This window comes from Talpa europaea, assembly GCF_964194135.1.
Source record: "Talpa europaea genome assembly, chromosome: 2".
NCBI lineage: Eukaryota > Metazoa > Chordata > Mammalia > Eulipotyphla > Talpidae > Talpa > Talpa europaea.
The window spans coordinates 23,104,287-23,126,664 of NC_140068.1; the positions used below are offsets into that span (position 1 = coordinate 23,104,287).

General features: G+C 33.5%; 1 protein-coding gene across 1 annotated transcript in view; it reads left to right on the forward strand.

Annotated features, from left to right (window-relative positions):
* Positions 1-739: 739 nt before the first annotated feature.
* Positions 740-22,378, forward strand: part of LOC311186821 (HBS1-like protein) — a gene marked incomplete at its 3' end in the record, with an annotated part of 34,924 nt that continues 13,285 nt past the window's right edge. The window contains exons 1-9 of the mRNA XM_084258020.1: positions 740-1,005; positions 7,080-7,339; positions 7,808-7,973; positions 10,627-10,744; positions 15,955-16,101; positions 17,575-17,649; positions 18,249-18,366; positions 18,769-18,837; positions 21,385-21,489. Of these exons, the coding sequence (XP_084114146.1) occupies positions 959-1,005; positions 7,080-7,339; positions 7,808-7,973; positions 10,627-10,744; positions 15,955-16,101; positions 17,575-17,649; positions 18,249-18,366; positions 18,769-18,837; positions 21,385-21,489 (1,105 nt within the window). The 5' untranslated portion in view covers positions 740-958. The remainder of the gene's footprint in view (positions 1,006-7,079; positions 7,340-7,807; positions 7,974-10,626; positions 10,745-15,954; positions 16,102-17,574; positions 17,650-18,248; positions 18,367-18,768; positions 18,838-21,384; positions 21,490-22,378) is intronic.

The following is a 22,378-nucleotide window of genomic DNA, read 5'->3' on the forward strand; positions in this document are numbered from 1 at the left end:
TGTTCATAGTGCTTCTGTGTGGGATAATGTGTGGGATATTGTAAGAAGATAGCAAATATTCTGAATCAACTATCATTATCTTTTTTAATTTAATTTTAATGTTATTGAGGCTACATTGGTTTATAACACTGTATGTGATACAGAGGTATAGGATCACATGTCTTCAGTTGTATGTTCACCACACCACATCCACCATTTTCTAATTTTCAAAAATAATTGATATATATGTGTACATGCACGCGTGTACACACGAGTGTAGCATATATAGTCAGTAGTTTAATGTGGAATACATGCATATATATTTTTAAAAAGATCAAGTGTGTTAAAGTCTTACTTTGATGTGGTGCATAATTATCCTCCGTGTTCTTAATAATTCCTTTTTTCTACAGACTATTTCCCTTAAGTCTAACATTTTGTGCAAGGAAAACATATGCAGTGTTATAGCAAAAATCAACAGACTCTGAATTTTCTCATTAGTTTATAGATATCATAGGATTAAAAATAGTTTAGCCATCTGCTAACTGACCAGACAATTTTAGTAGTGTGAAAGGGCGTGGTAGGAGAGGGAGATACAGGATCTAGGTATAATGTCAGAACAAACTCAGTGTAGAAACCACTTCGTGACCTCTTAATACTGAAACTTAAGAGTCAGTTCAAAATTAGGAAAAGATTTGGTGGGGGTTAAGCATAGCAGAGTCCTGACAATAGGGGATTTCCCAGACTAGGGGACAGGAGGATTTTAGTATTTTAAAATTTCACTGAATTTTTTTAGAGGAAAGAATGTTTTTATACAGACATGAATTCTGTGAAATATAATTGTAACATGTATTTATACAATACACATGTCTAAAAAATCACTTAATTAATTATCTTTTTACATTTTATTCTTTATCTAGGAAAATCAATAGATTGCCAGTCATCTCGAAGTGAATCTGAAATTGTGCCAAAAGTTGCTAAAATGACTGTTTCCGGAAAGAAGCAAACTATGGGATTTGAAGTGCCTGGGTAAGGGTTTTAACCCCTCTTCCTCCTCTTTTTTTTTTTTTTTTTTTAATTCAGTGTTGTCTACTATGCCATAAGAAAAAGTATCTATTTCAGTTTTGCATAAATTTATTATTAGCATTGAAGGATCACAGGCCCTCTGTATGATGTTCTATAAAGTGAAAGGGTAAGAGACCAGACTTTATTCTAGACTTATCACTGTATATACTTGATCTGTCTCACTGTCAAATTCATCTTATAAGTTAAATAATTTACAGCTACTTGAATATAAAAGACTATCTTGTAAAATCTAGCACTGAGAAATAAGGGATCCCTGTGCCACTAGATGGCGCAGGTAAACAGATTTTGGGAATTATTTGTAGTTTGTAAATTATGGAATCATTAGTTAAAAATTTTAGTTCTTGTCTGCATAAATAAATAAGTCTTTAAAAAATTTTGCTATTGTTAAATTTATATTTTCATATTGGTTAAAATGTATCATTATAACAAAGACATAAAATGTAAAATTAAACATCCCTAGAATTTCAAATATCTAATGAAAAATAATAATAAGTCATATGCCAGTAGCATTCATTTATTCTTTCTTATCACAGTCTCTAGAATTCTCCCAGGAGTTCTCAAAGACAAGGAAAGTGGATTGCTAGGGGCTTAATAGCACAGTTTGAAAACATTAATTTTTGACCTCATTAAAATTTTGCAAAATTTTCAATCATTCCCTCCTTCATCTACTACTTGTAAATTAGATATATTTGTCTGCTATTTATATAGATAAGAATCCTTTTGATCAGATATAAACAATTGAGGTTTTTTCCCAAACTTCAAGAAATGTAAATTCAAAGATCATGTTGTTTCTCCTTTGCAGCATTCTTCTATCTAAATTTATGTAAGTATTATGAGCCTTGATTAGGAAGAATCTTAGTGATCACCTAGTTTAATTTTGGAATTTTATAAAAGCAAGATTTTATTCACTAGATTTCAAATTCAGGAAGAAAAGAACTTATGTAGGATATAATAGACCTTAGTATATGTTACAGACATGATTGGATGAATGAAAAGTTAATTTTTTTACTTTGGGTAATTTTAGCTGATTAAAGTAATTTTGAATCTGATTTAGTCACGGAAAGTTTGATGTATGTTTATTCTCTCTGAATTAGGGTTGGGTTATCAGAATCATAATTACCTTTTTAATTATTATTTCTTCAATGCCATTTAATCTCATTATGTGATATTTTCATTGAGAAAGGAAAATAAAATAAATAGAATATACGATTCCTTGTTCTAAGCATTTTATTCTCAATACAAAAATAATTCAGAAATATTAGAAAGCAACATGCAAATAAGTCCAAATTAATATGTTAGAAGTAAATGCATAGTTATCTATAAGATTAATTATAAAAAATGAATAATAAATCACCAAGAAATAAAAATAAATACTAAATACAAGTAAATGATTCTTTTTTTTTTTTTTTTAAAGATTTATTTATTTATTTATACAAGCACTGGGTACACTCAGAAGTGCAGGAGGGTAAGAGAATTCACCAGAGCCAGAGCAGGGAGCAGAACAGGCAGATGGACGAAGTACACTGCTGAGGGGAGCAGCGGGCGGCAGGAGAGGTCTGCGCCCCATGTGGGACCCTCACCCGGTGGCCGGGGATCGAACTGGTGCTGCAGAGGCTGCGGGCAGCTTCACAACCCAGCGTTCAACCGCTGCGCCACTGGGGAGGCCCAAGTAAATGATTCTTGAAAACTAATCTCCGTACTTTGTAAGTGCAATGTGCAATGTAAGCTTTTCCCAATCTTACAAGGCTATGCATGATTCATGAGGACAGGGGTCATGAATGTCCATGTTCCTTTCATGTTTAGATATTTATTGAGCAGACCTTGGGGAAATGCATTTTTTTTGTTTTAAAAATAAACTTGGAAATAGTATAGAAGCTTTTTTTTTAAAAAAAAGCAGAAACAGCTTATGAGTTGATATTTTGATGTGTTCCTTAGAAATTGAAGTCATTGGCAAGTGAAGGTCTGTAGGTGAAGATTGAGATACGCAGAAATGCATAATATTGCTTAAGGACCAAGCTTTATTTGATTAAGTACTTTCACTGAATTTTGGGGGGGAATTTATATTCTGATATCATCTCAAGAAAGCACAGAGAAACGTAAGGGAACTTAAGGGAGTCAGGATTTCAGTATCATAGATTTCTTGACAACGTAATTCCCAGTGGCATCTTACAAAAAAGATGATAATACTTTGCTAGAAAAAGCTGAAATAACAAATGTTTTTTTCACTAATGTTGAAAATAGTAAATACCTCTCCAGAAATTTTGTGTAAGTAAAAATGGCTAGAACCTTGCATAGAGAACACTCTGTTTAACCTCTTAAATCTCAATCATTAGCTTCCACTCTCAGGTAACCCAAGAAGATTCAACCTTTAGATTCATGTAAAATTGTTCCCACTGTTGGAAAGACTATAGTCATTTTGTAATACCAGATAAGTCTACAAAATTATATCAAAAAGCTCTTGAGAGAGCATTTAACCATCTTACTTCCTCTTTCATACCAGTATAGTACTAAACCCAGAATGGACATTTTTGTTATTTTTAAAATAAAACTGTATTAACTTACCACTCATTTATAGTATTATGTAAGTTTTGGGAGTACAGCTTCACACCTCAATATGTACATATGTATACCTTACATTGTCCACTACAAAGGTCCTAGTCAAACTATCGTATTGACCCTCCCTGTACTCCTTCCTCTCACCCAGTCCTCTACTCCTTCCCCTCTGGTAACAACCATATTTTCACACAGTTTGTGAGTTATTTCTGTTGTGTTCTCTTTGTTTATTTGCTTCATTATTTATATTCCACAAATAAGAGAAACCATCTGGTAATTGTTTTTTACTTTCTGATTTCTGTAGCATAATCTCAAGTTCTATACATTTTGTTGCAAAAGGAAAAATTTCTTTTTTATAACTAATACTATCCCATTGAGTAGATATACTGCAACTTCTTTATTCAGTCATCTGCCAATGGGCATTTAGTTTGTTTCTATGTCTTGGTTATTGTGAATAATGCTGCTATGTTTTCATATTCCTTGGATAAGTTATTAGGAATGGTATTGCTGGATCATACAGTATTTCTATTTTCAGTCTTTTAAGGAATCTTCATTTTATTTTCCATAGCTGCACCAATTAAATGTAAAGAGAGCTCTTTTTCTCTGCACCTTTGCCAACACATGTTGTTTCTAGTATTTTTGATGTAGACCATTCACAGTGGTGTGAGGTGTTATCTCATTGTGGTTTTGATTTGCATTTCCCTAATAATAAATCAAGTCGAGCACTTTTTCATGTGCACTTTGGCTTTTACTGTGTCTTTCAACAAGTTGTATTCAAACTTTCTGTCTACTTTTTTGAGTGGTGTGTTTGTTTTTTGGTTGTTGTTGTGCATGAGTTCTTTATGTACTTTGGATATTTAGCCCCTTGTCAGAGGTATGATATTAAAATATCTCCCATTGAATAGGCTACCTTTTCATTTTTTTGGTGGTTTCTTTTACTCTACAAAAACTTTTTATCTTGATGCAGTCCCATTTATTTATCTTTGCTTTTGTTTTCTTTGACATTGGAGTCCAGTCCCCAAAAGATATTTCGGTGGTTGATGTCCAGGAGTATATTGTTTATGTGGTCTGAGTATTTTGTTCTCAGATTTTATAGCTAAGTCTTTAATTCAGTTTGAGTTAATTTTTGTGTATGGTGTTAAATAGTGATCTAGTTTCATTTTTATGCATGTGACTGTTCAGATGTACCAGCACCATTTGCTGAAGAGGCTTTCCTTTCTCCATTGTATGATCTTGTTTCCTTTGTCATAAATTAACTGGCCATATATGTATGGGCTTATTTCTTGCCTCTCAACTCTATTCCATTGGTCTCTGTGTTCCCCCGCCCCCCAATACCATACTATTTTAGCTTTGGTTGCTTTTAGCATAGTCTGAATTCAGAAAGCATGATATAGAATGATCATTTTTAGACCTCATCATGGAGATTGTAAAACATTTAACAGTGCAGAAGTTTTTATTAAGTACAGACTTTCATAGGATACTTATCTAAATGCTTTGATTCCTTTCTTTTCATACTATAAAATTTATTGAACTAGTTCATCATTTTCCTAAGATTTACTTTAAAAGTTATAATGAAAGTGAGAGAAAAGCAAACCTTTGATGTGCTAAATTGTAAACGAAATGATCAAGTTAAACTCATTTTTTGTGAAGCCCTTCCTAGACTAAGCAGTCCCTCCTGTGGACTTACTGGATTGGTGGGTGAGTTGGTTTCACTCATTCTGTGAACTGGATTGTTCTGTTTCTATTTTCCACATTAGAATTAGTGTAAGTTTTCCTTGAAGAAGAGATTCTATAGCTAAAAACTAACATTTGAAGTAAGAGCTTATGACTTCTCTCACATCTGTCTGGTCATTCTGATTGAATACTTTGATTGTCATTAGTAGTATTTTGTTTTAACTCCACCAGATGCAGATGCAGATGCAGATGCAGATGCAGAGTTGTCATGTTTTGGGTTTAGAACTAGCTGTAGTTATTCAGGTAAATATTTGCAAATTAGAGCTTAAGCTTGATTTCATTTAATTTAGCCTGTTGCAATCCTTTGAAAAATAGGAACATTTTTTCACATATTAATTTTCCCCCATATTTAATTTCTCACATATTAATTTCTCCACCAAAATTAGTGGAGATTTGCAGAATTAAAATAGAAACGGATCTGAGCTTTTTAATGAAATTGCAAAGATAACTAATATGATTTTTTTTTTTCCTGAGGATTAGGATGAAGTGTCAGTGTTGAGCATGTAAAAAGGCACTGAAAAGGAAAAACTCATCAGTTTTTTGTAGCAATGGGCAAGAAGAAAATAGATATATGGTACCTGTACATTTCCATTATGCTGCAATTTTAAGTGATTTTTTTTTTTTTAAAAGATTTATTTATTTATTTATACAAGCACTGGGTACAGTCAGAAGCGCGGGAGGGTGAGAGAATTCACCAGAGCCAGAGGGGGGAGCAGAGCAGGCAGAAGGACCGAAGTACACTGCTGAGGGGAGCAGCGGGCGGCAGGAGAGGTCTGCGCGCCATGTGGGACCCTCCTTTGGTGGCCGGGGAGCAGCCGGGGATCGAACCGGCACTGCAGAGGCTGCGGGCAGCTTCGCAACCCAGCGCTCAACCGCTGTGCCACCTGGGAGGCCCTAAGTGATTTTTTTTTTAAATAAAGTCTTCTCTGTATGTAGTTCTTCTAGCTCCACAATGAGTTGGATACACTCACTTTAGTTCTTAACTTACATATAACCTGCCTTTTGCCCTAATTCCATTATATGTAGTTAAAGAGTTAATGAAGAGCTAAGATCAACGTTTGTTTGGGGAGGTTATCTTTAATGTTAAAAAGAGAATATATTATGTGGTCCTGTTTTCTGCTCTATGTGAGTCCCTCACTCAATTCTAAGTTTTGGGGAATAATAAATAACTTTTTCTTTTCTATATCCTCTTCTCAACACCATTGACTGGTTTATTTTGTAGTTGTTAGTAAATCAAGCATCCTTTGATTTAGCTATTGGAGGCCCTTTGTCAAAAGTATTTAGAAAAATGACGACATTTATAGATATCTCCCTTAAGGATAGTATTTGACAGATAATGTCCTGTCTTTGTCTTGTTAAAAGAATGAGTTAGTGATAGAACATTTTAATACTAATTTATCTCTAGGAACACATTTACTTACCAATTTTTTTTTATAAGATAATCTGCTTTATGCCACTTGTTTTGATAGGATTATATGGGCTTAGGCTTGAATTTCAGTTATTTTGCAGAGTATTTTCTTCTTATCTTAGTGTTTGGTAGACTCTTTCTTCTGGGGTCTTCAAAGTCTGTATTTGTGTGGTTAGGGTTAATTATCATTTCCACCTTAACAGACTCTAGCCACTTAGCAGAGATCATTTTTGGTCTGCATATATAAGGAATGCCCTTTTGACATTATAAGATGTCAGTAGAGTTGATTTAAACACTTTTTTCCTATCTCTGCTTTCTGTAGAGTAACTGCTGAAGAAAATGGTCATAGTTTCCACACACCTAACAAAGGACATCCTAGTGAAGATACCGGCATTACTTCTGATATTCTTGAGACTGTTTCTAAACCAGCTCTTTCATCCCACACCATTCAAGCCTCAGAAGAGCAGAGTACAACACCAACGCCAGTGAAAAAGTCTAGCAAGCTGAGGCAGCAAATAGATGTCAAAGCAGAACTGGAGAAGCGGCAAGGAGGGAAGCAGCTCCTCAACTTAGTGGTCATTGGTAATGCCCTTTGCTGCTCTGGATTGTCAGTCAACTCTGCTTAAGCCTGACAACTTTTCTGGTGGCAACGCAGAAACTCTTGTTCCACTCTGAGTTTCTGTATAAGCGTAATGGACATAAAGCAAGAAGGCATTGTGCTAATGCTTCCTAGTCACCCTGGGTGAAATAATGCCAAGTTAACCAAGGAGATTGTTAGACTTCGTTGTGGCATTTTCACTTTGTGGACATTTTGAAAATAGCATGCCTTATTGGCAATTTTAATTTCCAAAATCAAGGAAATTTTGCCCTTTTTCTAAACAGATTTGCTCTATTTTTCATCACTTGGATGTTTTAAATATCATTGCATTAAAAATTGGTATTACTTTAAACCCTGACATGAACTATTGAGTTACATATTCATGCAATCCCTCAATGTGAACAACAGCTGGAAAATGTACCTAGTATTAATCCTGAATCAATTTTCCTTAGGTCATGTTGATGCTGGGAAAAGTACTCTGATGGGCCATATGCTTTATCTTCTGGGTAATGTAAACAAAAGAACTATGCATAAGTATGAACAAGAGTCTAAAAAGGCTGGCAAGGCTTCGTTTGCATATGCATGGGTCTTGGATGAGACTGGCGAAGAAAGGGAAAGGTAGTCACTATATTTCAAAACTTTCAGTATGAAATGATATATAGTCTGAAATAAATATGTAATATGTGTTGAATATGTATGAAACATACCATAAACTATAATTTTAAACATTGCTTTTAGAAAAAAGCTTTTATTATCAAGGTTATATTTTTATTGTCATTCTTATTGCAATCTACATGTTTTTTACTCTTCCAAAATCTGTGATTTTGGTTTTGAAAAATGTTTATCAGAAAACTTAAACACACAGGAAAAATAAACCACTTAAAATCCCCTACTAATTATTCTATGGGAGAATTTTCCGTTTTCATTTCCCTAAGTATGTATCATATTATTTTGATTTTGAATTGAAATTATGAGTAAGATATTTGTATCAGGTATTTATATATAAATTATGAGTAAGATATTTATAAGAAAGGTAACTTTTTGGTAGTTAACTCTTATGTTTAGAGTCAAAATGACCGGTAAATCCAAATTACCAAACTTAATTCATTTTTATATCTTTCTGTACTATGTTTTAATGACAGAGTCAACAAAGAAGTAATTAAACCTTTTTCCCACCATGTAAATTGAATCTAGTCAGTTATGCCTCCTGTATCTGTTGCCATGTTCAATGCTAATTTGGGGGTGATCCTAGTAGTAGAGTGTAGCTAGCTACTCTTACGCCTTGGCTAAAGAACAGCACTTCTTCTGAAGTTTTAGAGTGGTGATATATATCATATTAGAAGTGTTCTGGATGGGAAAGCCCATGGCACCTTTGTCAGGAAAGAAAAAGGATACCTTAATAATTTAGTCAAATTACAAATATATCCACTGCATCAAAATAATGCCTCTAATAATGACTCTGAAGATTCTGAAGCCCTCTGAAACTCCTTCTAAATCAACAAAGAAATTATGTATTCCCTGAGGTCTTCATTCTGAATATGATTAGAGAATATATTTGGATTTTCATACTTTTTTTATATATGTATGTTTATTTTCTTGGAGTTTTGGATAATCTACATTGATATATGAGGTAATTCTTAATCGAGGAGGTTACAATATGCCTTACCTCTTCTGATAAATGGAAATTTATATCATAGTGGTTTTGTTTTTGTTATAGGTCCCTTTTTTATTCTGTATAGTATCACAAGCTTGTTTTCTACCCTAATAAGATAATTTGGACATTTGCAAATTTTTTGAAACTAGTAATTGGATAACAGTGGAATTTTTATATATCAATATTAGAAAACTAATTTCCTTCTATCAGTTTACCAAGCGAATTATTAAAATGTATACCTTTTTAATTTTCTTTGTTTTATATATTAAGTAGGTAATGAGATTGTGAGAGGTATAAGTAGAATGGCTTGTTTTACTTAATATGTGAGTGGAGCTGGCAAGTGAACTATAGTCTTAGTCCTAAAATAATCAATTTCAGTAGGTTATTTTTGGTGCTGCTAGTTCTCTGTTGCTTAGCATGATGAATTTTTTATAATATTCCTTCATTCTATAAATAGCAGAAACTTCCAGATGCATAATGGAAGTTTTAACTTACCACTAGCATTTTCCTTAATAGCTTTTCAAAAATATGTGTTTATTCCACTGTTTTAAGTATTTGTAAATCCTCTGTCTTGCTTGTTTGTTGTATGGAAATTGATAAAGTGAGTGACACTTTCATATCTTTAGGGTTATACAAACTAGACTAGAATTGGATCAAAAGAGTAAGCTCTGATCAAAGCAGACTAGGAAAGAGTTCTGAATAATTCTGGATCCACTTTTGAAGGCAATTATTTGGGGATCATTAAAGAAAATTAAGTTTTGTTTTAGCAAACTCAAATGGCCCATGGTTTCAGATTAAACTAGATTGACTTCACTAAGGAGACCCACAGTTGTTTTACTGCTAGGGTAAACACATAGTGTATCATTGTTATTATTAGGACACAATGGGAAACAGAGTGCTTTGTCTTTACTCTGGGCTATCATGGACAAATCAGAACGAATAATTACCTAGATTTTGTTCACCTGATTTCTGCTTCTAAATTCTTATAGTCTAGGCTCATACAGCAGTACTCTTGCCTAGGCTTTCTTATAACCTGAAACTACATTTTATGACTGAGAAGAGACCACTGCAGATCTGTTGTGAAGAATGAAATGGGATATAAAATGAACTACCATTCAACTTTCTCACGTTTTAAAAAACTGAGCATTTACTTTGATTTCTCCCTTTTGCTTTCTAAATCTGAAACATACTGACCAACATTACAAGTGAAATTTTTGTAAGTTTATTTCTATAATTAGTAAAGCATAAGATGAGGATAGTTGCCATTCTTCATTTTATCTCTTTTCATGTGAAATATTTGCTGTTCCCTCTTCCAAATATTACCCTTATATCTTCCTTCACAATCTGTACTGATTCTTACCAAAAAAAAGGAAATGGAAAACTTCCATTATTTTGATTAAGCTCTTGCTACATATATAACCTTGTTTTAAAGCCATGTGGATATATTTCTATTACAGCAGAAATTCCAGCCCCAATTGATCACTAAATATTGAAAATAATAGTCTATATAATAAAATTACCATTGTTACTTAAGAATTTAGACTATCATTTAGCTTATATTATTAAATAATTCGATAATTATTCAGTGGAGTCTAACTATTTTATTTTTTCTTTAAGGGGAGTAACAATGGATGTTGGCATGACAAAGTTTGAGACCACAACCAAAGTTATTACATTAATGGATGCTCCAGGCCATAAGGATTTCATCCCAAATATGATTACAGGAGCAGCTCAGGTATCAGATATTTCCTTAACTATAGTTCATTGAGTGTATATAAAATTTCCTGATGCTGAGGTTGTAATTCCAGGATTTTAACCCTTTAATTTTTTAAATGAAAAATGTATACTTTTTAAAATTTAGAAAAGAAGAGGAATGTTTTATTTTTATGTTCTCTTTTTTCTGCACTTTATAAAGCATTTTCTAATTATTTACAAAGAAGCAAATGTATAGAAGTAAAATTTACAGTAAAAATTTATAATTTATAATAAAAATATTGATAAAGTAATTGATGAGGTACAACTTTATTTTTCATCAGACTTTTTACTATATTTATATTCAAGTCCTATATGTATTTTTAAAGAGCTAATATATGCAGGTAATGAAGCTTGGAAGTTTTCTCCTGAGGCTTTTCTACTTCTTTGTACAATTAAAAAACAATTATAGTTTGTAAACGTACACAGTTCATAATAAGAACACTGAAAAATATCAAAGATAGCCACTTTAAATAATTAAAACAAAAATAGCTCTGCACATGTACAACATTGGTTTCTTTTATTATAAGTGATTGGAAAATGTGGGGAGTTCAAATATTTGCCTGTGTTACTTGGCAAAAGCTGTTGAGCATTTTCTGAGTCATTCTGCTCATTAGAGGGGACTGTTAATGTGAACATTTGACAATCTAAAAAGGATATTATTTAAGTAGATATATTTGAGGATACCTGAGGAAATATTCTATATTAGAATGCATAATTTCAGAATATTAATTAAGGGTGTATGGATTAAATGAGATAATGAAGACTAAAACTAATAGTTTCTATTAATTGAATACCTAATACGGGACAGTGACTATTTTTGGTATGCATTTAGTGTAATCCTATAGATTAAATCCTATAATCTGATTTTAAATTAGTATACTTCTCATTGCATTTACCAAGTGGTACAAAATTTTTTTTCCTTTATGACTGTGTCTTTGATATGTGAGTCTGTGTCTGTGTCAGTTAATACTTATTGAATGCTAGCTATGTGCCAGGTCCTATGGGCAACCTGGGATATGATGAACTGCAAAGTACATTTTGATAGTTTAACGCAAGTACCAGAATAAACAGTTATGTAAAATGTTTTTGAATTTTGGAATCTTTCAGAGTCTATAATAACTATAAATTCCTTTCCAAACTCCTTTTGTAATTAGAGTAGGAAAGGATTTTAGAAATTATCTAATTGAATTCCATTACGTGACAAATGTTAAACATACTGGCTTAAAATCAAAACTACCATGAGATACCATCTTACACCAGTGAGAATGGCACATATTAAAAAAACTAGTAACAACAAATGTTGGCGAGGTTGTGGAGAAAAAGGAACTCTCCTGCATTGCTGGTAGGAGTGCAAACTGGTCCAACCACTATGGAGAGCTGTGTGGAGATTTCTTGACCTACTAAACATAGAGCTTCCATATGATCCAGCAATTCCACTCTTAGGTATTTACCCAAAGGATACAGAAACATTAATTCCAAAGGGCACCTGCATCCCTATGTTTATAGCAGCACTATTTACAATAGCTAAGCTATGGAAACAACCCAAATGCCCAAAAATAGATGACTGGATCAAGAAGATGTGGTACATATACACAATGGAATATTACTCAGCAATCAAAAAAAGATAAACACATGCAGTTTGCGGCAACATGCATAGAGCTAGAAGGGATCATGCTCAGTGAAATAAATCAGAAAGAAAAAGAAAAATACCAGATGGTCTCACTCATAGCAGGAATTTAGAAAACCTAAATAAGAGACCAGGAAAAAGACTAATCAATACAAAGTAAAAATCAAAATCAGCAAGCAACTATAAACCAGAGACACACTATGGGTGGGGGGGAAGGAGGGATGAGGAGAGGAAGGACTAGGGTCAAAATAAGGGGGGTGCAATTGTATGGGGAATATAACCAAAATGAAAATGCATACATTGTGCAAAAATGAAAACTGATGTAAGAATTATATAAAATAAAATATTAATTATAAAAAAAACCCCAACATACTGGCTTCGCCAGTGTGCAAAATAATGAGTTAGGCTTTTGCGGGCACCAAGAAGCATACAGGGCATACTACCTCTCCTCAAGGAAATCACAGTGTAGGAAGATAAGACATGTAAAGAAAGGTTTACAAAAATACACAAGAAGATGCACATAGTATATATGATAAGGAGAGATCACTTTATGTTACATAAGAGACTGCCTTAAAAATGGCAGAATTTGAGCTTCCAAAGACAAGCTCTTTGCATAGAAAGAATATTTATAGAGAAATTGCCTGATAATTTTTTGGAGATAATAATAGTAATAGGAATAATGTTGATGGAGTTAGTATCTTAATACCACTTCAGTGAATTTTAAATTTAATCTAAGAACGAAACTATAACTTGACAGGCATTAGCAAAACCTGATGAAAAAGAGATTTGTAATTATTGAGCCTAGGATTTGCAAAGTCAGGGCTGAGTGCTTTATAAACTATGTTTACATCCCACTGTCTCTGTGAAATAGGTATATTGACACTGAAAAAGATTAGACAACTTGCGTGAGCTGTGAGACCTGTTAATGACAACATTGGAGTGAAAGAATCAATTTTCAAATTGATTGCTCCAGTTTGTGCTCTTAACTAAGAATTCTTGATCAGAAGAACTGAATTTCATTGAAGAAATTAGAATTCAATATTATAAATAAGACAGATTGGAAATGAATTTTGTAGTTAAGGGCAGAAGTAAAGAAGGGTAGTATTTGTGTAAGGATAAAAGGAAAGGAAAATAGAGTGTAAATTGCCCCACCAGACAAAGTGTATGGATGGGATGCACTTTTTTTTTTTATAGATTTATTTATTCTTGCATGCAGGAGCTGGGGTACAGACCAGAGAAGCGGGGTGGGTGGGGGGGGATGAGAGGATTCACCAGAGACAGAGCGGGGAGCAGAACAGGCAGATGGACCAAAAGTACTGCTGAGGGGAGTAGTGGGCCAGACAGGAGAGGCCTGCCATGCCATGTGATTTTCTCCCTGGCTGGGCCAGGAATCGTACTGCACTGCAGAGGCTGTGGACAGCTCCATAGTGCTGCTCTCAACCTGATGCGCCCCCTGGGAGGCCCTAAATTACTTTTTGAAATATGTTCTATGCATACTTTTCTAACAGATTCTGTAAATAGGAGATGGTAAAGGGAGTGGGGGGCGTCAGGGGAGGGAGTTACAATGGGCCCGGATGGGATGCATTTCTAATTTAAGTTTAAAGTTCTGTTCAAAGTATATGATAAATTCTTGACTTTATGATCATTTTATTTCTCATTATCTGAAGATTATATGATAAGTGAATTTTTTTAAAAATTGGCACGAACATAAAGTGCTGTTAAAGAAACAACTAACTGAAAAGCTGTTGTGGACGCTGTTCTGACCTAAAGGCCCAATCACTTAATGATTTGGATGGAATGTAAGAAATAGGACCCTTGAGAGGTGATTATCATGTAACAGTCTGAAATAACTAAAGAGGAGAATGCCAGATTTAGTCATAGCCTGGATTACAGAAGAGCAGATTTCCATGAGAACAGGTATCCATGCAAGGCAAAAACTATAAAAGGGGAAAATGAATGAGTATTCCTTTAAAACATGTCCTGACAGTGCACTGGCAGACATAACTGATGTGAATGAAAATGGAGGAACATCTGTAGTGGCACAGACTGTTTACTACAAATTTTCAGAGTCTGCATTCACATGATGCAAATGGAGTCACATGGAGAAATGCCAACACAAGAAAAAACGGGAGCCTGAGAAACTAGTGTCAGTTAAAGAGGAAATTGAGCTAAGGCTCAGGTTAGCTTTTCTTCTTTTTATATAAATTGAGTATAAGAGGGAAATCAACTTGCATCTGATTCTCAAAATAGTCCTCAAAGATTAGGCAATTGTGTTATTCAACGTTTTTCTTTCAGAGGCTGTAGAGGGTGAATGTGCTACTTTTTGATGATTCATTTATTTAGTTTTTTATTATAAATAAGACTTGTGACAAATGTCTTTATAGCTCCTTAATTAATTTCTCTAGGATAAATTCCTATAATAGCGTTGATGGATGCAAAATATACACCTTTTTAAGGCTCTTGAAACTGTGAAATGTCCTCCAGAAAGGCCGTGTGTTTAGGGGCCTCCCTGGTGGCTCAAGGGGTTAAGAGGCAACATATGAAGCTGTCTGCGCAGCCTCTGCAGCACAAGTTCAATCCCTGGCCGGCCAGGGAGCAAACCACATAGCGCAGTAGACATTTCCTGACTCGCCCACTGCACCCCTTAGAAGTGTACTTTGGTCAATCTGCCTGTTCTGTTCCCCACTCTGTCTCTGGTGGAATCCTCTCGCCCCCCACATCTCTGGCCTGTACCCCAGCTCTTGTATGCATAAATAAATAAATCTTTGGGGGAAAAAAAAGGCTGTGTGCTTACAGTGCCACAGGCAATGCTACTGTACCCCTTCCCTGTAGTCAATAATTCCTCTTTTAAATCCCTGCCATTGTGATTTGTAGAAATGGGAAAAGAGAGGAATCGGTCAATGTATCTCTCTTTTTTTTTTTTTAGATGTATTTATTCATGCATTCAAGAGCTGGGGTACAGGCCAGAGATGAGGGGGGTGAGAGGATTCACCAGAGACAGAGTGGGGAACAGAACAGGCAGACTGACTGAAATACACTGCTGAGGGGAGCAGCAAGCAGGACAAGAGAGGTGGGCTGCACCATTGGTTGCACCCTGGCCGGCCTGGTATTGGAGGACCTTGTCATTTTTTTTTTTTAATTTCATTTTTGGGGAGAGTTTCAATGAATTTGAATTTTTACATGTTTATTGGCCACATATTTCTTTAACAAATTGTCTGCTTACATTCTTCAACTGATTTTCTATAAAGTTATGTCTTTTCTGGTTTTTGGTAAAGATTTTATATTATGATTATAGCTTTTACCTTGTATGTTACAAATTCGCCCCTCTTGTATTTTAATTTAATTGCTATATAACTGAAAATAGGAATGTTTTATTGTTCTGGATGTCATTTTTGTGGCCTCATGTGCTTTTTTCAACTTTAAAATTGTATTTCTTCTATGTAGTTTTTTATTCAGCTTTGGTGTTTGGTGTCAGGTTTAAAATCTAACATGATAGAATAATCTTTCATTTGAATTAAAATGCTATGATGCATTTAGTTTTAATTCTTTTTTTCCTTCCTTAGGCAGATGTAGCTGTTTTAGTTGTAGATGCCAGCAGGGGAGAGTTTGAAGCTGGATTTGAAACTGGGGGGCAAACACGAGAACACGGCCTCTTGGTTCGTTCTCTCGGAGTTACACAGCTTGCAGTGGCTGTCAATAAAATGGATCAGGTATTTAAAGGCTTTATGAGAACTCATTTTAGATGCTAATTAAGATATTATTCTGCCATATAGATGATCTCAGATGTGACTAGTGTGCATTTTGTTAGTCATATTTTTCTGAGTTGCCATATTTGAAAAACATTCATGATACTTATTTTAAATAAATGAGAGTACTTTTTAAGCAAGAAGATACCTTCTCATTTTCAAAATGAATTTAAAAATCTTAAATTGTTTTTGTAAAATGTTTTGTAGTATGAGGAAAACCTGAGATAACCTATATTTGTAACTCCCATCCCCTCCCCGCCAAACATTTTTAGCTCTTTATTCTGTATATCCATCCAGTTTATTTTTACAGATAGAGATAAAAGTCTTTCATTATTGCATTGGGTTATAGTGTACTACCTGCTTTTTCAAAAAATTGAAAATTCTCGTGTGTGTTTCTAATATTTAGTAATTTTTGCATAAAAAAGTTGTTTTATGTCTTTATTCAAATCTGTTTAAAACATATAATTTATTCAAACAGTGTTCAAACTTTGGAACACTTCCAGTTTGTTTGTGTGTGTATAAGTTTAAAAATTATTTAATCTGTGGAAATTTCTGGGCCTAAGAGCATATACATTTTTAAGAGTTGCTATAGATAATCAAAATGCCTTTGAGAAAAGTTTTATTTAATTTCCTCATTTTAAAACTTTTTTCATATCAGTCTTTAAGCAAGTTTATTTATTAAACATCTTAACCCCTTTTCTTGTCTTTTGGTATTTTTCCCAATTTATTTTTCTTTTCATTTTGCTGATGGTATGTTTTTGACATATACTCAAATTTATAAATATTTCTGTTTGACTTACTTCTTTATATTTAGATATTTTTACCCTAGGATAGGCAACTTACTCTTTTCTTTTTGTTCTTTTATGGTATCATTACTATATATATTTTTTATTCCTACCTTTTAGTATGAAAATTTCAAATATAGAGAAAAGTTGATAGAATTTCATAGTTAGCAACTGTATTATACCCACTACTTAAGAGTGAACTTGTTCAGTCACACTTTTGTCTATTCATGTATCCACTCAATTTTAACATGATGTTCCAAGTAAGTTACAGACTTAATACAGCATGTGTATTGTTATCTAGGGTTTATATTATATATGCTTTTTTAGTCTGTTTGTTTTGGGACTCATTTATTTCATTTCAGCAGATAGTCCAAGCACAGTTTATTCACTTTTTTGAAATTTGAAATAACTTTTAGCATATATCAAAAAATTCTATATTATATTGGAGTTCGTTTCTAAGCTTTCTGTTATAGGTTACTTTACTTTTAGATCATGGTAATGGTAATACCTGATATTCTGAGTTTTAATATATTTCATACTTGATAGGTTTTATATTTACATTTTATAGCTTTATATTTTATTGCAGAAATTAAAATTTTATATATAGCATGGTCAGAAGCATAGTTTTAAAAATAAACTGAATCTTTATCAGGTTAATTGGCAACAAGAAAGATTTCAAGAGATTACTGGAAAGCTTGGGCACTTTCTTAAGCAAGCAGGTTTTAAGGTAAGATAAACTTTAAATTTATTTGGTTATTTTTCTTAAGTCTCATCTTACGGATTTGAGGGGAAAAGCTAATACTTTAGTAATTCTTTTCTTACTAGGTATGTTTATTTTTTTTCCCTCATATAATGTATGTATTTTCCCTCATATAATGTATATATTATATTCTTTGGATTATTGCACCTTAGAAAATTGTTTATATTGTATAGGTTGTCTTAATATAAGTAAATGACTTCCTCCACCTATTATATTAGCTGTCTAGGTTTAGGGAGGTCAGAGGAATGTAGAAACTAGTAGAAAGGAATTTTTCCAGCAAAAATGTGAAATATGACTGTTATCAGGAAAAATAGTTGAATTCTTTTGGAACAAATTTGTAAGTTGCAAAAAAATAAAATTAAAATAGCTGGGAATTGTTGGATCAGATAACTTCAGGGCTATAGTTCTAAAAATTCTATCACTTTTTAAAAATATAAATTCTATTACTTTTTAAAAAGTGTGTTGATGTTGCTCTTGCAACTTGGTGCAGTTATGGTAATGGTAAACACTATGACTTTTTAAAACAATGTTATATTAAGTTTCATATATTCAACCTTTTTTAATAGGAGAGTGATGTAGCATTTATCCCTACAAGTGGTTTAAGTGGTGAAAATCTAATCACAAGATCCCAATCAAGTGAACTCACAAAATGGTATAAAGGATTGTGTTTATTAGAACAAATTGGTAAGTATACTGTTTACTGATTTTAATACATTATCAACATGATATTATTTACTATTTAGCATTCTTTATGGTACTGTGGAAAGGCAAAGCATTTGTCGTCAAGAGAGCTAGGTTACGAGTTCGGAATCACATGTAATATTTAAACTAATACTTAGTTTTCCTTATTTAATTACTAAGACTCATGCCAACCTTGACTATCTTACAGATTCATGCTGATATTAAATGAGATAATGTGTGAAAACATTTTATAAACTGCAAAGTGTTATATGAATGTCTCTCAATTCGCTATTAGTATTTAGAAAAATACTATTTTCAAGGAGACATGGACTATAAAGGACACACTGGACAAGAGTGAAAAATTGCTTTCAAATTAAATCTTGCTTTTTACCATTTTTTTTCCAGATTCCTTTAAGCCCCCTCAAAGATCTATTGATAAACCTTTTAGATTATGTGTATCTGATGTTTTCAAAGGTAAGTGCTATCTCTGTATTGCTTCTTCCATTTGACTGCTGCCTTTCCATTCTTTCCTCACCTCTTTTCTGAGACAAATAATTATATTCCTGTCTTTATGCCAACCTAAGAATCATTGTTAAATTAATCCTAAAGTACACAGTTCTTTAATCCTAAATTAATTAATCATAATTAATCCTAAAGTACACATTTAAGTCTACCCAATCTTCAGTTTTCCCACCATCTTCCCAGCTCTTACTCATCTAACAGGTATAAAAAAACCTATCTCTTATCTTTCTAGCCTCATAATTTTTTTCTCCCATTAGAGTCCTTTAGTTTCTGTACTTCCAACCAATCTGGATTGTTTACTGTTCCTTAACCACATAGAATATTTATTGCTATTATATCTACCCAGGTTTTGCTCTTTGCTCTTGCCCATTTCAGACCCATCTGAAGTAGTCTGGGTCCAATCGGGAGACAGATAACACCCATAGCTGAAACAGAAAGTATAACAAAAAGAATTAGTAATATGAGAAAAAAGTGACTGAACTATAAGGAAATCTATAGGGAACTCTAGGACTAAGGAAGAGTATCTAAGGACAGACAAATTTAGAAGGGGTTAAGATCTTGTTGGAGAAGACATTAAATACTTAAGAGTGCATCTAACGTAACTATAAGACCCTACAGAAAATATGAAAACAGCAGAAAACTAAAAAATGGAAATGGAATATAACATATTAATAAATAATGGATTTGAGCAACAATAAAATCACTCCACACATACATATTCAGTCTCTCTGTATTCCCTGAATCCTCTCTTTGCATTTTTCATGTGTAGTATAATTGCATGCTGCCTATTTACTTCATGTAGATTGCGAACTTCTTGAGAGTAAGCACTCTCTCTTCTGTAGCTATTTTTTTCTATACCTGGCTCAATACCTACCACATAATACATGTTTAATAATCCCTTAGTGATGTTGAAATTTTTCATTATTGTTAATAGCTTCCAATATTTCCATAGTAGAGGAAATAGGATAATGCTTTGCAAAATACCTACTATCTATTTAAAATCTTTCAGTTAAGAATATTTGCTGACTCATGATTTCTTACCTCCTGTGCTCTCTACAGGCTGCTTCCTAATTGCTACCTGTACTGCTTCCCCCCATACATTCCCACTGAAGTGCCAAGTGACCCTTTGGTTGCCAAAGTCAGTACACATTTTTCAAATCCACCTTACTTCCATTTTACATGAAGTTGGTGCTAGTTCTGAGGCTGGTAGCCATGTTTACCTTGAAAATTTTCTCTTTTAGTTTCTATAACCCACTTTCTCTTGCTCCTCTCTACTTCTCTGACTTCTGTATGTTTTTTTCTTGGGCTCCTCTTTCTCTGGCTCTTAATGGGTGTTCTGTCGCCTCAGGCCTCTTTTTGCTCATGTTCCTTTTGAACAAATACCCTTGAACTCCTGCATTTTGATGCTTGCTTGCCAAGTTTGTATCTTCCACCCAAATATGTTGTGGTTCTTCAGATACATGTTCTAAGTGCTGCTATAGGAAGTGTCACCCAGAGTACCATTCTTAGAGAATTTGAATTGCTTGGTGCCCTCTGAAATGCATCTTCTCCACTTAAAATTCACCCAGGCTAAAGTGGATTTTGTTCCTTAATTTCTTGTCTCAGGTTGCTTCCTTTTGTCATCTCCTTCATCTGTCATACCTAATTTGTACTTTCTTGAGTTTATTCCCTTTCTGTAGTCAATACGTCATTTTAGTTCACCTCTCCCTGCTGTCAGAAATACCAATCTTGTCATTCCTCTGTTCATATTTCTTTACTAGTTCTCCTTGCTTAACTAAGGGTGAAAGTCAAGCCCTATGTATGATCTTTAAGTCTCCATTATCATTTGTCCTTTGCCCACCTCTGTCACCTCATGCTTGCCTTTTCTTTGTTATTCCACATGCTCTGCTCACATAAACAACACATATGCACATCCCATGTGCAGTTGCCACGGTGCCTGTGCACTTGCAGTTAACTGGGCCAGCAGTGCTTTGCTCCTTTCTCTCGCTCCAAAACACAGGCTCCTTGGTAACTCAGTCCTTCTCCTTCAAGTGCCAAGCCAAAGTGTAATCATTGCCCCCTATTATGAATTCTTCAGTGTGCTTTTTTCTGCTTTCACTATATATTATAAATTGCAGTTTATTTCAAGACAAAGTAAATGTTGTCCCTCTTCACAATTGTAAACTCCTTAGAGCTGGGACTTCTTAATTTCATCTCTTTATCCCCAGAGCTTAGCACAGTGCCTGGCACTTACTAAGTACTCATTAAATATTTGGGGGAAAAAAAAATAGAATGAATTCCCATGTTTCATAATATGAATACTTTATTTGTAGGAAAATCAAGAATAGATTGTAGTTTGCCATATTTAGTACCTTTGTTTAAAATTCTAAAATGAGCATTGCTCAATGTTTTTTGAACTACTAGTTTGGTATAACTACCAGGAAACTAAATAGAGCTAACATTATTAATCATCAGATAATACTTCTATATGAATCGTAAGATTTTGGCATTTTTTTACAGATCAAGGTTCTGGATTTTGTGTAACTGGTAAAATTGAAGCTGGTTATATCCAAACTGGTGACCGACTACTAGCAATGCCTCCTAATGAAACGTGTACTGCAAAAGGTACTCCTGAAAGATTCTTTTGTTAAACAGCACTTAAGTTGAGGCAGCAGATTTTTAAAGTAGTTTAGTTTTTAGCTCCAGAGTAAGTAACCTGTTACTGAAATTGTAACTGACTGTCAAAATGATACTAACTGTTAAAGATAAAAATGTGAAAACATTAAACGATTTTTTCTGACTATGTGTATGTATGTATACATATAACATTCTAACTATGGGAGCATTTTTTTCTTTGACACTGATCTGAGAAGCCTGGTTAAGATTTAACCAGATGTACAGACACCTGACTGGTATTTTTGAAATAGTACTCAGTAGCAGAAATTAAATCTAACCCCAACCTGGACTAAATAGTCAGTGACAAAGCAGACTGTATAGTCTGTTGTTTGGAGATAAGTATTTCACAATTACTATAAATTAACAGCTTCAGCTATCATTTTTAACTAAAAATATTTTACAAAGACCTTATTAAGAAAGTGAGATGCAAATGCAGAAATGCCTATTGTTGAAAGGAGAAACTGAATTGGTTCTAAGAGCCACAGATGTGTTTTTGCACATCAGTTTTGTATATTACTTTAATGGTGGCTGATATTTCTTTTTAGTCATTTGACTGTATACATATATACAGAATATATGTTATTCTTTTCTGAATTCTGTTTGGAAGTTTATATTTCTATATTTATCTTCATCTAGCTTCCAACTAAATTTCCAAATTAAGGAGAAAATTGAATATCTGCTTAATACTGCAAGTTAGTATTATTTGTAGTAATTATAAACAAAAGTATCTTACTGGGAATGTTAAAAAAAATTTTAAATTTCATTACTTTTTCTTCTGTTGCTCATATTTGTAGTTTATTTCCAGATTTGTACCCACTTGGGTGGTAAATAAGAATGT